The 16,451-nt window shown below is 41.0% G+C and overlaps 1 protein-coding gene across 1 annotated transcript; it reads left to right on the top strand.

Moving 5' to 3' along the window:
* The first annotated feature begins 462 nt into the window (after nucleotides 1–462).
* Nucleotides 463–16,093, top strand: wdr3 (WD repeat domain 3). The gene is made up of 27 exons (XM_072685156.1): nucleotides 463–543; nucleotides 1,468–1,668; nucleotides 1,785–1,994; nucleotides 3,762–3,880; nucleotides 4,418–4,496; nucleotides 5,414–5,509; nucleotides 6,315–6,413; nucleotides 6,567–6,668; nucleotides 6,767–6,864; nucleotides 6,968–7,069; nucleotides 7,160–7,390; nucleotides 7,807–7,900; nucleotides 8,442–8,543; nucleotides 8,643–8,728; nucleotides 10,050–10,188; nucleotides 10,289–10,345; nucleotides 10,434–10,534; nucleotides 11,664–11,775; nucleotides 12,054–12,188; nucleotides 12,942–12,992; nucleotides 13,094–13,159; nucleotides 13,252–13,344; nucleotides 13,657–13,707; nucleotides 14,051–14,094; nucleotides 15,164–15,292; nucleotides 15,598–15,691; nucleotides 15,780–16,093. The coding sequence occupies exons 2-27, from the start codon at nucleotides 1,495–1,497 to the stop codon at nucleotides 15,933–15,935; spliced, it is 2,820 nt and encodes a 939-aa protein (XP_072541257.1). The 5' UTR covers nucleotides 463–543; nucleotides 1,468–1,494; the 3' UTR covers nucleotides 15,936–16,093.
* Nucleotides 16,094–16,451: the final 358 nt, after the last annotated feature.

The raw sequence follows: 16,451 nt of genomic DNA on the forward strand, positions 1-16,451 counted from the left end.
ACGATCACTTCCGGGAAGCTACACGTAAGGTAAGGGACCATCAACACAATGTCGCCCCATAATAAAAACGCATAGTCTGTTAGTTTAAATATGTGTGATTTCTAAAGGCCGGTGTGCTTCTGATATCATTTACATGTGACGTGAAATGAAATAAAGATTTATATTTTTGTCTAAATCGACTGTTAATCACATTTTAGTGACAAATTCTAGGGAATGAAAGCGGCATACGCTCAGCTGCTCAGCAAAAGTGAATGACAAGACCAAAGTAGTGGAACTAAGAAAAGGGAATAGCAATATAATCCGATATAAATAAATACTAGCACAGGCACATTTGTATATAACTTAGAAAAAAATAAAAATTATTTAAATTTGAGAAGGAGCACGATGTTTAAATGTTTTAAAATCATCCACATTGATTGGAGTAATCGATTACTCTAGTCTTTACTGAATACCACATGTGTGCTCAGTCCGGATGATGGAAGTTGTTGGTAGTCCCGTGCTTGAAAACCTACAGTAAATAAACAGCGGTTTACTATTTAAAAGGTGCGTGAATGAGTTTTTATTGCATCAGTTTGTGGAAACTAGTTACTTCAGTAGTTGGATGGTTTAATTAGCTTTTCGTGAACCACACGTGGGCCCCGCTGACCTATGAATATTGGCTAGCTAACGTTAGCATGTGTAGCATGGTCCTGCAGCACAGCAGTGCTACACAGGGGTGTGGGGAGTTTTCAGTTGAAGTAGCTAGTTTTTTCGCTGTAGATAATTGATCTTTCTGCTTAAACGACCTTTCTGGAATAAAAACAAGTTCAGTTATTGGGTCAAATGTATAATTGTCAGAGCCTTTAGTGAATCAGTCCCAATCTAATGTGCTGCTCACTGGCTAACTAGCTGTGATTTAAAGAGAATATCCATAGTCCATAGTTTCTAATGACATCAAGGGTGTTCAGTGGGAGCTTCCCCTTTTCTGCACCAATAGCCTTTACTCTTCTGGAAGAGCTTTACACTAAATGTTGAAGCTTGAAATTATTTGATTGCATTCACCCAGGTACAGTCAAGCAACATCTTAGTCCTGATGTCTTTTAGACTGTATGTCTAAAAGTTTGTAGACACATGCTCATCCAGTGCTTCTTCTGAATGTAATTGTACTTATAGGGACACTAGCCTCTACTCTTTTGGAAAGACTTTACAGTATATGTTGAAACATTGCTGTAAGAATTTAATTACATTTAGTCATAGGTCCTTTAGTGAGGTCAGGTACTGATGTTGGATGATTAGTTCTGGAACACACATTCCACTCCAGCTCATCCCAGAGGTATTGAATCGTGCACCATTGTTCAAAGAGAGCTACTCTTCACACTACACCTTAAAGTAGCTGAATGCACTCATCAGAGGAGCCATGTGGATACATTTGGACATTTGACACAGTGTAAACCAGATTTGTAACTTTTTTCCATTTTTCCTCCACAGGCTGGGAAAGTCTTCCTGCAGCTTGCCATGGGCTTGACTAAGCAATACCTGCGCTACACCGCCACTGCCGTTTTCGGTGTGATCGGCAGTCAGAAGTCCAACATTGTGTTTGTAACCCTAAGGGGTGGAGAGAAGGGACGATACGTGGCCGTTGGAGCCTGTGAGCATGTGTTCATATGGGATGTACGCAAAGCTGAGAAGGTGAGGTTTCAAGACAGTGAGATGTTTTTGATGATGTACCCTATTGTTCACTGTAGGCTTGATCATCAGTGGCCAGCTGGTTTACTCACCTGCAGTTTCAACTTGTTGTTTGTTAGGTTCTAATCCTTCAGGGTAATAAACATGAGGCAACATATCTCTGCCCCTCTCCTGATGGCGTTCACATAGCTGTGGGTTATGAGGATGGCTGCGTGCGCATCTTCAGTCTGTTAAATGGTGAAAACAACGTCTCCTTCAATGGCCACAAATCTGCTGTCACAAGCATCCGGTATGATGCACTGGGGGCGCGACTTGTCACTGGCTCCAGGGTAAGACCAAGAACTTTTTAAAGACTGTCTGAATTTTCTGCTTCGAATGATCATGTAAAAAATGTGCCCCAAAATGTGACGGGATCTTGGTATAAATGGTGACTCTCGGCTGATTAAAAAAATGTCTGTGTGCAGTGCCTATAAAAGGTATTCACCCTTCACGATGGATGTTTTTCAGGCAACTCCTTCAGAGGACTCCTGGGTTTCTAGTGGCCTCCCTCACTAGTTGTCTTGCACAGTCACTCAGTTTGTGAGCATGGCCTGCTCTAAGTAGATTTACACATGTACCATGTCTTCCATTTTTAATGATGGAATACTGAATAACTAGTGACTGGACCCTCCAGATAGGTGTCTTTACTACAATCATGTAAGACACATTCACTGCACTTGGGTGAAATTCTCACATATTGATTATGATTCCATTTATAAAAGCAATAAACAAGGATGACATCCGAGGGGCTAAATACTTTTTATAGGCACTCTACATATCTGCTACTGCTACATATCTGCTACTGCTACATATCTGATACTGATGCTTATAATATAATATAAATGTAGAAAATGCACCCATCTTAATTAGCATAACAGAAAACACTTATTTGCAGAGATCACAAATGTAGTTTTATTCATGTATATTTATCACATTTCTGCAGATATTTAAGTATATCTTTTCATGGGACAACACTGACAAAATGACACTTTGACACAATGAAAAGTAGTCTGTGTGCAGCTTATATAATGGTGTAAATTTATTCTTCCTCAAAATAACTCAATATACAGCCATTAATGTCTAAACCACCGGCAACGAAAGTGAGTACACCCCTAAGAGACTACACCACTACAAATGTCCAAATTGAGCTTGTGCTTATCATTTTCCCTCCAAAATGTCATGTGACTAGTTAGTGTTACTAGGTCTCAGGTGTGCATAGGTAGCAGGTGTGTTCAATTTTGTAGTACAGCTCTCACACGCTCTCATACTGGTCACTGAAAGTTCCAACATGGCACCTCATGGCAAAGAACTCTCAGAGGATCTTAAAAGACGAATTGTTGCGCTACATGAAGATGGCCAAGGCTACAAGAAGATTGCCAACACCCTGAAACTGAGCTGCAGCACAGTGGCCAAGATCATCCAGCATTTTAAAAGAGCAGGGTCCACTCATAGAAACTAAGTGCACGTGCTCAGCGTCACTTCCAAATGCTGTCTTTGAAAGATAGGCGCAGAAGTGCTGTCAGCATTGCTGCAGAGATTGAAGAGGTGGGGGGTCGTCAGCCTGCCAGTGCTCAGACCATACGCCGCACACTACATCAAATTGGTCTGTATGGCTGTCACCCCAGAAGGAAGACTCTTCTGAAGTCTGTACACAAGAAAGCCTACAAACCGTTTTCTGAAGACATGTCAACAAAGGACATGGATTACTGGAACCATGTCCTATGGTCTGATGAGAACAAGATTAATTAGTTTGGTTCAGATGGTCTCAAGCATGTGTGGCGGCAGTACAAAGATAAGTGTGTCATGCCTACAGTCAAACATGGTGGTAGGAATGCCATGGTCTGGGGCTGCATGAGTGCAGCAGGTGTTGGGGAGTTACATTTGGTTACAATGAGGGACACATGAACATGAATATGTACTGTGAAATACTGGAGCAGAGCATGATTCCCTTCCTCCGGAAACTGGGTCGCAGGGCAGTGTTCCAGCATGATGGAAGGAAGGAAGTGGGAATTATATCTCATGAGAACTGTATTACTAACTATGCTTTCTTTCTATAGGACACAGACGTGATTGTGTGGGATGTGATAAATGAGTGCGGATTGTACAGACTGAAAGGGCACAAAGATGCCATCACACAAGCCCTGTTCCTGCAGGACAAAAATCTGCTGGTTACGAGGTCAGTCAGAGTCCATGTAAAGGATGTAAAGACTGGAAAATGAAAATACTCTGCACCATATACTTCATCATCTTTGGCTGTGACCAAAACGGCTCCCTGTTTACGTTTTAGGGCACTAATGAATAGCCATGCTTCACTGCAGTGGAATTTTAATGTGTCTTGAGGGCACTACAGTCTTCCACAATGCACAATGTAGTTTATAGCAAACATCAGAGCTCAAGACATCAGCCGAGTGTGGACTACAATACATTGCAAACCTCATTACTAAGCAACAGACAGTGGAACGAAATGAAGCCGATGAACTGACTCATGATCATGATGATGAGGAAGTGTCCAAATTCACTCATGTTTCTAGCGCTACTTAGTAAACTAAATAGTCTCTCCTGCTGTATAGTGCAATACCAATGAGGGAGTAGGGATCCATTTAAGTCACAGCCAAGATCTTTGTAGAAAGTGTAGAATGAATTGTTGCTCTGATAAAAAAAACCCTAGTTCTGTATGTGTCTGACTTGTGTTACTCTCTTTTCAACCATCCAGCTCAAAGGACAGTTTTGTGAAATGGTGGGACTTGGATACCCAACACTGTTTTAAGACCATGGTGGGCCACCGCAGTGAGGTGAGCAGGATCACTATATTCTGTCTCATATTAAATCAAAGACCTCAGGCTGCTGTTTTCAGATTGTGTATTTGGTGCGACTTTAGCACCACAAAACCTCAGTCAGGGCTGGGATACATTTACCAGTAATGTTTGAGTTGTGCATCATTCATACATGCAGCACTTTCTATGGAGTTAAAGGGGGTGTTCCAAAGCCGGCGAAACAGGAAAAAGTGCCGGGCAGTGAGCCTCCAGAACCAGAGTTAGAGAACCCTCGTACAAAATACCTGTCCTGTGAGATTTTCCCTCATGAGGTTAAACTAAAAAGACCAAAGAATCACAGAACTGGTTGCCACTGTTTTCTAGATCTCACTGTGACTCCTGGTCATTTGTTGTTTTCTGTTCAAACACAAGCCCTCCCAGTTATTTCTTCGATATTATGCTAGGTCTGTTGCAAGTCAATTCCAGGTGAACTATAGTGGAATTTCAACTTTCTCATCATAATTACTGGTGAATTTTCAAATATTATCCAGTTATTGCTGCCATTTTTCAATACTGTTCAAATGTAATTACACAAAGTAATTGTAGTTTCTCATCCAGTTGAATTAGGTGTTTTCAGTGAATTTAGTAAACATATTTAGTGGGATTAAATTTCTGTATGAACAGGTTAACATCTGCAGTTTATTTAATTTGTCTTGTCTCTGTCTGAAAAAGTGTGCACACATCAACAACTTCTCTAGAATCTCCTCTTTAACTTATGAACATGAATTTGTGTTTTGTATGAGTGAATAACACCTGAGAAATAAGGCGCTTTAAATCCCAAACTCCATTCTTTTGTTATTGCTGTTGTTAGGCCAAGATTTTGCTACTACTTAGGGTTACTGGTGGCATTTTATTCTAGTAGGAAGAAATGAATAAACCTGCTGTTCATTCTTTAGGTGTGGGGAATGGTTCTGTTGAATCAGGAAAACAGGCTGCTGACTGGCTCAGCTGACAGCGAGCTCAGAGCCTGGGACATCGACTACCTGCAGGAGGTAAGGAAATATCCTTCAGGCTGTATACATTTACGCTACATGGGAAAAGTATTGTGGCACACCTCTTGATCACTGAATTTGGGTTATTTCATTAAGTACAATGGTCACAGGTGTGTAAAATCAAGCACATAACCATGCAGTCTGCCTTTACACACATTCGTGAAAGAATGTGTGGTTCTGAAGAGCTCCCTGAATTTCAGGGTGGTGCTGTAATGGCAGTGCTGCCACTGTTGCAGCAAGTCAATTGGTGATATTTCTTACCTCCTAGATCTTCCACCATCAATTGTGGATGGTATTGTTGAAAAATAAAAGCGTATTGGAACCCCAGTAACACAGCCAGGCACATAACCACCAACGTTTACTGGATAACTGCAGAGCTCCAAACCTCCAAAGCTGCAAAGGGTGGGGCAACTCCATATTAATGACTTTGGATTTAGAATGGGATGTCATAAAGACTAGGTGCATGTGTCCCAATACGTTTGTCCATATAGTGTAGAGTATGTCAGATGTGATCCTGTAGGGGCCTCTGAGTGGCACGGCCATCTAGGAGCTGTCCCTATTATGAAAGAGCCATTTCAATCCCTCGCGATGCCACAGACATCTGTGGTTGGGAGTTCCAGAGAGCACGATAGACCTCATTCTCAATGGTTAGGTTAGATGGCTCTCCCTCCATCATGTGTGTCTGTGTGAGTGTTCATGTGACCTGGAGATAGAAGGTGTTGGTAGCTTCTTGTGAACTAGGAAGACCTAGCCAGTGGTTCATAAATGGAATGTTGACATAATATTAATATGAGTCTTTTTTCAGAGTAAAGATGTTGGGGAGCCACGAGAGAAAAAAGGGAAAAGTCTTCTTGATGATGATGACAACAGTGCAGATGAGGGTCCTAATGAAGACCCAGAAGAGGTGCTTCCACTCTTATACATGATAGTGCTGTCTCCTGACTGTCAACCCATATAAATGTTCATATGTTTCCCTGCGAAAGTATTGCTATATTCTTGTGTGAAATGGGATTGTGTTCAAATAATGTTCAATAAAGCACATTTGATCTTTCTCCAGAGAATCCTCAGCTGTAGGAAAGCTGGTTCTGTTCTAAGAGAAGCCAGAGACAGGGTTGTGTCCTTGACCGCTGATCCCAAAGCTAAAGTCTTTGCATGTCATGTATGTATTTTCTATTTCTTTTCGGAATAAAAAACGAGAAACATTTACTGTTAAGTATCTTCTGTATTTTTGCTTCAACAAGTAATTTATCCCTGTAGGGCCTAGATGCTAATCTGGAGATATTCACTGTCCTTCCGGAAGAGGATATTAAGAAGAAAATGGAGAGAAAGCTGAAGAAAGCCAAAAAGAAGGCAAGGTATGTGGCTGGTATTTGGACTGTGAATTAAACATCACAAAATCATCATGCATCAAAACCTGTGCTTGTTTTGTTGCTCATTATTGTGGCACGTCTGGTCCAGGTCTCAAGAAGGGGGTGGTGAAGCAGCAGATCCAGTAGTGGAAAGAAAGTTGACCGATGAGATTGAAAAGCTGACCAATATAAAAGCTTCTTCCAAGATCAGGTGGGTGCAATTGAATATTGAATAAATGCTGTAATCCTGCACTTCTGTACAGCTTTGATGGAGGAGTATTTGTATCTGGGCTCTTTTCAGGTCTGTGGACTGCATTCACTTTCCTACTGGAGAGCTGAAAGTTGCCCTGTTGCTGCAGAATAATACAGTAGAGACTTACACTGTGAAAACCACAGAGAAGAACCCTACTGGAACCAAGACCAGCCGGCTCACACTCGGGGGTCACCGCACGGACGCTAGAACTCTGGCCTTCAGCTCAGATAACATTGCTGTCCTGTCTGCCTCTGGGGACACTGTCAAAGTGTGGAACAGGTGGGTGTGACCCTAATTGTGGTTAAAACAGTAGCATGATGTGCATGAATATTCGTTCCCACTACTTACAGTGGGTCCAGAACCTACCCAGACTCATTTTGGGCAGGGCAGGAATACTTCCTGGACAGGGTGTCAGTGGATTGCGGGGTCACACTAGCACACTAAATGGCTCATGTATATATTTAAAAGAAATGCTTCACTTTTCAGCTTCAGTTTATGGGGACATCACAGAATTCATTGGTACAACATTTATCAAATGGGTGAAATCAGAGGTGAAAACTTTTGCAAAAAGCCAGTTTGATGGAATTAACTGCGAACATTCTTATGCATGTACTTGTAATTTGCTCAGAAAGTCCTACTGTTTTTCTGTAGTTTTACAGCAAAATGTTGTAAAAAGGAAGTCTTCTTTTTCCCAGGTCCACTCTGCAGGTGATTCGCACCATGGCCTGCGAGTATGCTCTCTGCTCTCTGTTTGTGCCTGGAGACCGACAGATTATCTTGGGAACAAAGGTATATCACAGTGTCCTTCTGTAAATCTTAAATGGGCTTGTCCTGTTGTGGCTAAGTTGTGGGGTGCTCTGGCATGGATCACAGTGTTAAATGGGTAACTACTGCCCTCCTGTAATGCTACAGAGGTCGGATTTTATTAACTATTAAACTTCGAGTCGCTCTGGACAACAGAATATTTCACATACCAATTAGGGGTGTCAGAAGTCTACAAGTACACCCATTCTTCATTAGAAGCCTAAATATACTGGTTACAAAATACTTTGGTAGAAGTTGAAGTATTATTTACCTGTTTACTCTAGTAAAAGACATGGTCCAAAATGTAGTTCATGAAATAAATAAATAAAGGTAAACTTTTTTTTTTTTTATAAAGGCTTCTAATTCAGTTAATTGTTGTTTCCGCTTCCGATCACTGAAACATTTTAATCGTTTGCACAAACCGCTATGATCAAAACTTCAGGGAGGATGAGGATTAGCACTTCAAATAAATGAGGAGTAAGGTTAAGGTTAAAAGTTCTGATCTGGTCCTTCTGTCCTTTCACAGAGTGGAAAGATTCAGATTTTTGACCTGGCATCAGGAAATCTGCTGGAGACTAGAGAAGCACATGATGGAGCGCTGTGGTCCATGTGCCTTTCTCCTGATCAGGTACTGTAGAAGTTCACACTCACTTTTATTCTCTGAAAAACCTAATGCAGTCAGGGCAAACCTGATTCATAAACTAAAAATGTTTGTGTTTGTGTTCAGAGGGGTATCGTAACTGGAGGAGCAGACAAGACTGTGAAGTTCTGGGACTTTGAGCTGATTAAGGACAAAGAATCCGGACCAAACAAGTGAGGCAGACTATGATTGCTGGCCATTGTGCTTTTTCTTTCACTCTCTCCCTGCTGGCTGTATGACAGCATTTTGTGCTACAGTAGTTCCAGCCGTACAGTTTAATTGATTTAAACATATCTTACCTGTGTTTTTAACAACGGCACAGATTCTTCAGATCACTTTCTGTTAACAACAGTGGCCTTAGTCTAAGATACTGCCATCAGAAATACACAGTTATAGTTGTGCTCAAAGGTTTACATACCCCGGCAGCTTTACCATCTGAGAAAATAAAGAGCCTCATCCACAACTACCACAAAAGACTTCAAGCTGTCATTGATGTTAAAGTGGACAATACACGGTATTAAGAACTGGGGTATGTGAACTTTTGATCAGGGTCATTTGGATGTTTTTGGTTGTCATTATGATTTAAAAAGAGAAAACACAGTCATTTGACAATAAATAGCTTCACTCACTAACCATGAGTGGAAAAAAGGTTTTTGTGTTATCATTCATATTCTCTGAAAAAAAGGCCAAGAAAGCCTAAATTCTGCCGGGGTATGTAAACTTTTGAGCATAACTGTAGAATCAGAATCAGAATATTAGGCCCATTATATCAGTACTTCTTTTCATAAAGGAGGGCTATGTAGTTCTGAAATTACAGACTGTAGACCTGTAGATCTGTTTCTGTGCATACAATGTTTTCCTCCTCTCACCCTGTTCTTCAATGGTCAGGACCACCACAGAGCTGCTATTATTTGGGTGGTGGGTCATTCTCAGCAGTGCAGTGACACTAACCCTGGTGGTGGTGTGTTAGTGAGGTGTGTTGCGCTGGTACGAGTGGATCAGACACAGCAGTTTGAGCTTCTGGAGTCTTTTAACACCTCAGCATCACCACTGGATTGTGGGCAACATCCTGTGACCACTAATGAAGGACTAGAGAATGACCAACAAAACTGTGCAGCAACAGATGTGCTTCTGTCACTGACTTTGCATCTGCAAGGAGAACCAACTAGGTCGGAGTGTCTAATAGAGTGGACAGTGAGTGGACACTATTTTTAAAAACTTCAGCAGCACTGCTGTCTGATCCACTCCCACACTAACTGAGAATGACCCACCACCAAAATAATAGCTGCTCTGTGATGGTCCTGTGGACTCCTGAGCATTGAATAACAGGGTAAAAGAAGGCTAGCAAAGTATGCAGAGGAACAGATGGACTACAGCCTGTAATTATAGAACTACACAGTGCTTCTGTATGGTAAGAGACGCTGATTTAACGAGATTAACTATTGTATACAAGTAATATAATAAATAACACACTCCTTCTGTTTGTTGCTGTAGGAGACTCACAGTGAAGCACACTCGCATGCTGCAGTTGGACGAGGATGTGCTGTGTGTGCGCTACAGTCCTGATCAGAGACTGCTTGCCGTGTCTCTGCTGGACTGCACTGTGAAGATATTCTACACAGATACGTTGAAGGTACGCTGCACAGCATACAGTGGTCGTGGACAAGACTGATAAATACTGTAGTAAAAAGTGTAGTGGCCATCGTTTTATTTGTGTCTCTCCCTTTCTCTAGTTTTACCTGTCTCTGTATGGACACAAACTGCCCGTGCTGTGTCTGGACATTTCCCATGTGAGTTTTCATGTCCCGTCTAACCTCAGTGTTCAGCTGTTGATTGATTATGTTCCCCATAAGCTGATTTTTAATGTTTGTGTTTTAGGATAGTGCGCTAATAGCCACTGGATCAGCAGACAGAAACGTGAAAGTGTGGGGTTTGGACTTCGGTGACTGCCACCGTTCAATGTTTGCACATGATGACAGGTACCTGATGCTCTATGGTTGGGGTGTAACGATACACTAATCCCACTGTTTGGCTCAATTCACAAAACTGGACTCATGGTTTGATACGGTCACAGTATTTCTAAACTAAATGTGAATGAAGAAGGGGACAGCCAAGGCCTAAAGGTTAGAGGAATTTGCTTGGGACTGGAAGGTTGTGGGTTCGTTTCCCTGAACATAAAGTGGGTGAAGGACACGGTTTTAAAGTTCACTTGGGCAAACTGAGTGCCCAACGCTCTGTCTGCCACAGATGTGAAATGCAGAGGGACAAAATCCAGTGTACCTCTGTGCAGCAGCTGTAAAGTGTGTGTTCTAATTTTTCTAGTTCTAAGAAAAATGTAACTAGCTTATAGCTGGGAGGTATGTGGAGCATAATATGACGGTACTGGAGTGGGTTTTGATTAGTTAGATATGATGTATCTCAATGTTTTGATGCAGTGTTCTATAAACCCTCTGGAGTCTAAAAACGCGTCGACACATCAAATTCTAGGTTTCCCAATGCTTCTATTAATATCTCTACATTAATGCAGCACAAAAATATGCTTTTCCTGAATCTGTAGATTCCAACCTTTTAGAAACTCCTCTGTCTCTCTTTGTTTCTATTATTTTTATACATTTTATTAATCAATGCCACAAGTAAGATTCTGGTAAACCCATTTCAAGCACCAAAACAATTTGTCCACATGAGTAAAGGTATGCTTTCACAAGAATTTCTCAAATCTGACGTCAGTTTTTAAGGTTTAGAGTCAGAGTATCAGGTCACTCTAGGTCATATGGTCTCATTATAGAGAAAGCTGAGATTGTTCTGAACATTTTGATATTAAACAGAAATCGTAGTATGAAGTCAAGTCAGTGTTTTAATCTGCACAGAACCCAAAAGACCAAAGTTACAACATGGAGGAAAGAACATGATTTTATCAGTGTCATCATGACTTAAATGTGATGATTTCCTTTCCAGAGTCTGCTTTAAGTCGGTTGTTTCTCATGTCCGGTACTGGTGAGCAGTCATTCTGATGATGTCATCCCGATGATGTCATCCCAGGTGGTCAATATGTCTCATCTGCTCTTTCCTTTGTCTTTTCTGTCCCCTTTTCTCCCTCTCTCTTTCCAGTGTCATGTTCCTTCAGTTTGTTCCCAAAACTCATCTGTTCTTCACAGCGGGGAAGGACAAAAAGATCAAACAGTGGGACGCTGACAAGTTCGAGCACATCCAGACTCTAGAGGTGACCTCATATAACAAAGTGGACCATTCTCCATATGCATATTCCCATGCACTAAATAATTATGGGGTCGAAGGGTGGAAATGGTTATTATTGACCTCAAAGGCTAAGCCTGTGTTAGGTGGCTAATGTTGATTGCATTATGCATGCAGAAGTCCCCCCCCCCTTTTCTTTAAGAGATGATACAAGTATATGATGATACATCTTGCATCTTGCAACATTGCTGTCCAGAAGCCTCACCTCAGTTCTGAACATTCTGACTTTGGGACATTCTTCCTCAGGGTCACAAGGGTGAAGTTTGGTGCCTGGCTATCAGTCCCAGTGGAGACTATGTTGTCTCCTCCTCTCACGATAAGTCCCTCAGGCTTTGGGAGAGGAGCAGGGAGCCTATCATTCTGGAGGAGGAGAAAGAGATGGTGAGTGGCTGGGGGGAAAAAGGTGCTGGTGTAACTGCGGACCTCTAAACCAGGCAGAATATTGGCTTATGTAGTTAAACACTGTTTTCTGCACACATCATTTCAGTAATTTTCAGAGTAAACATTCAGTAGCAGTTTTCACTTTGCTGTCTTTTACATCTGTAGCATAGTGGAAAGACCTTTGACTCACAAGACATTTGTAAAACACCTTTTAGTCATTGAATTCAGGTGTTTCATTAAGTCCCATTTCCCCTTTTTTGGTCATTCTAAGGTTAGAATTGGTCATTCTAAGGAACTTTCCTAATTCAAGCAGTGCTGAGAAGTGCATAAGAGTCTCCAACGTTCTGCTGACCCAATAATTGCAGAGCTGTAAACCTGCTGTTAGAGCTGCAAAGGGAGGGTCCTACAGGAGCTTCTTTGACGTTCCACTCTAAATCCATTGGCATTCTTATGGAGTATAAGAATGCCAATGGATTTAGAGTGGAACGTCAAAGAAGCTCCTGTAGGTTGCAACGTGTTGGTGTCCCAATTCTTTTGTCCATGTAGTGTAGATGTTGATAGGCAGGTGCTGAAACAAGAATAAGCTATGAATCCTGTTATCAATTAGCTTTGTTTTCACACTGAGTGAAGTCAAGCTCTGAGGGTAATGCTGATCTATAGCAGTGTGTTTTTGTTAGTTGTTTTGCATATATGGTTAATCAGTTACATCTCAATTAATTCACATTAATTATGGAATATCAAAAAATCTTTCAGGAAAGAGAAGCAGAATTTGAAGAATCTTTGGCCAAAGGAGAGGAGCCTGTGGTAAGTGCTGGCCTTGATCATCTTCTATCGCTCATTTGTCTTTTTCTTATGAGTCCGCAATATCAGCTAGTGTCATGCTCATTTTCACCCTATGTTTCCAGGTCCCTGGAGAGGCCAAAGGAGAGGCAGAGCCAGCAGGGAAGAAGACTATAGAGACTGTCAAAGCGGTGAGTTTCCCAGCATTAAAGGGAAAAGGCAAGTTTGTGGTGACTGGGGAAAGATGGCTGAAACTTACTGTGTCTTCTGTATTTTGGTACAGGCAGAGCGTATAATGGAGGCCCTGGAGCTCTACAGAGAGGAGAGCAAGACGCTGGAGGAGCACAGGGCTGCCTGTGAGGCAGCAGGGAAGGAGGTGTGAAACTTTCTTCATACCCGAATACTAAAAATAAAATAAAATGTGTGTATGTATGTGTGTGTGTATATATATATATATATATATATATATATATATATATATATATATATATATATATATATATATATATATATATATATATATTGATAGATAGATATATATTGATAGATAGATATGTGTGTATATATAGTTTGTATACCAATATACACGTAGCACATATAGGACAACAGTTAACCATGTGCTCTGCAGTTACTTTGCAACGTGATGCTGTCTTACAAATTTGGTTATTTATGTGTCTTTGTTTTGCAGTTACCGCCTCCGAAGACCAACCCAATTCTTGTGGCCTATGGTAATATCTCGGTAAGTACCTCATAGGTCTATCTTTCATTTTTCAGAATAACAGGGAATTCATATTTCCAGCTTAGTTTTGGGTATAAAGGTGTTTCATGTATGTACTTGAACACTTTACATATCACTTCAGTCTCCTTCACTATAATGAGGGTAATTGTGTTATATATGATACATAATTTGGGCCCTTGAATTCCTTTAGTAAATAAATGTACTTAATTTTTTTTCTGTAATGCCACATTACTGAAGAACTGGCTGCTTATACTGAAAGCAGAGACATGCACAGTTACTGTTAAATGTATACTATGTTCTCGCACTGCAGTTTAGTAACCCCTTTTTATTTGGTGACCCACAGCCCTCTCGCTATGTGTTAGATGTCATGAAGAAGGTCCGATCCAGGTAGGGGAAACATGCTCTCATCCAGCTGCTTCAGGAATGACTGTGCTGTCTGCCGTACATGTGATCTCTGCTTTTGCTCAGAGCCTTAAAAAAAATAAAATAAATAAATAATAAAAAAAAAATAAAAAAAAAAAAAAATAAATAAATAAAATATATATATATATATATATAAAGCTATCCTAGAGCTACTGGACGAGGTGGTGGTGTGGCTGTGGTTTAAAAATAAATAAATAAATATCAAGTCCTCCAAGTTAAGACGTTTGCTAGATTTGTGCAGTTATTAAGACTGGAATCTAGCAACCCTCTCACATGTGCTCACATGTGTATACAGACAGACTAAACCAAACTGATTTTATTAACAGCTTAACTAACTATTAATTTTTAAAACATGGCTTAACTGGCTTAGGTCCTGTCTTTACCATAGAGTGTTGGAAGTTGTAGGTCTACCATTTTGAATGGGCTACCTCAAGGGTCGATATTTGGACCAACACTCTTCATTATATACGTTGCCTTTGGGTAGCATCATTAGAAAGTGCAATATCTGTTCACAGGCACAAGAAACAAGACCATATTACTCTGATTTTCCCCTCCTCCACTGGCTTACTATTTGTTACAAGGATAAGTTCAAAGTTCTTCTATTTGCTTTACTGAGTTACTAAAACCTCTCTCCTGTTCCCCAGCCCCACAGTATCTGCTTAAGCTTAAGGATAATTAAGCCTTTGCTGTTGCAGTGCCGAGACTCTGGAACAGCCTACCATTAGACATTAGTTCTGCCCTCTCTGTTTTGAAGAAAGAAAAAAAAAAGACATAATTGAAAACCTATTTTTAATGTTTGCTTTCTTATCTGCTTGAATGTGTGTAATTTCAGTGCTTTTATATATTTTAATATTGAATTAGGATTAAATATGTACAGCACTTTTGATAAATTACTTACTGTATACACTGAGAAAACTCCTTTAGGAATAGTGATGGAATGAGAAATCAGTACTGCATTGCAGAAATTAACAAAGTTGATGTGATTAGGTAGTAAATGTATAATTGATTTCTCAGTGTGTTTCTCTGCTTTCAGTGAGTTAGAGGTTTCTCTGCTGGTGCTGCCCTTCCCCTATATCCCCGACCTGCTCTTACTATTCAACAGCTACGTACAGCAGGGTCTGGAGGTAGAGCTGGTCTGCCGCTGCCTCTTCTTCTTACTCAGGTATTTATGATCTCTCACCTATGCTGAATTCTGTTGAGGTGTACCCATTGCTTTCAGATATCTTGTATGATCTCCTCAGAAAGCATCACAGCAGCACATGCTTAAGGTCACCATCCCCAATGCCAGGCATCAGTTTGAAGGTATAAAGCACCCAGCATTGAGCTGTGGGGCTGTAAAACAGCACACTCTGGAGTGATAAATGCCACTCCAACTCATCCCAAAGGCATTGGATGGTGTTCGTGTCCAAGAACTGATGGATAAAAATAAGGCTTTCCCTCAGATTTGTTGTTTGTTTTTTTTTGAAGGATCCACTTTGGTCGGATCACCAGTAATCAGATGCTGCTGTCAGTCATTGATGAATTGAGGACCAACACCATCTCCAAAGTGCGCGAGATCAGGGTAAGTTGCGTTACACCTGTCAAACTCTGCTGTTGCCAATATATTCTGCTTATCTTTCAGCTCTCGTCCCTCTGCTCATCTTTCTCAGGATGTGCTGGGCTTCAACAGCGCTGGGCTTCAGTTCTTGCAGCGGGAGATTGAAAGTAAAGAAGACGTGATGTTCTTCGCTGATGCCACAGATTGTTTTGAGGAGAAGAAGAGAAAGAGAAAAAAGAGGGAGAGAGCCATTCTAACCATTGACTGATCATGAATGCAGATCACATGAGCCAAAACAAGCTGGAAAATGCCACCTCAGACTCCCTATCGTTTGTTCTTCATTAATGAGATGTTGCGAGGTGTTCATCATGTTTTTATAGGCATGAATGTGATGTGTTTGTGGTGTTCTTTTAATAATGAAATTGTCGTTAATCTGCTGTCTGCGTGTGAGTTTCTAATTTTTCATTGAAATATACATATATATAGAGGCATAATATACGGCAGAAAATGCATTGGATTTACGCACACCTCAGGCTCCAGTGGTGGAGTCAAGGCTGAAACCCGTCAGTGTTATAAACAGTGTCGTAAAATGGATTTATTTAGAATTGAGATTGATTTTTCCCTTCAGGTACATGGAGGCCAGGCATGTTCTGATATATGGGCTTTTCTACAGCTTTCTCTGTACTGCAGCTCGCTGGGGAGTGTGTTCAGCAGTGGTGGTGTAGGTTTGTGTGAGGGTTCAGTAGGGAGGGCCATGTCAGAGCTGTCACCACAGCATGGGACC

Source organism: Salminus brasiliensis, chromosome 8, assembly GCF_030463535.1.
Source record: "Salminus brasiliensis chromosome 8, fSalBra1.hap2, whole genome shotgun sequence".
NCBI classification, from domain to species: Eukaryota; Metazoa; Chordata; class Actinopteri; order Characiformes; family Bryconidae; genus Salminus; species Salminus brasiliensis.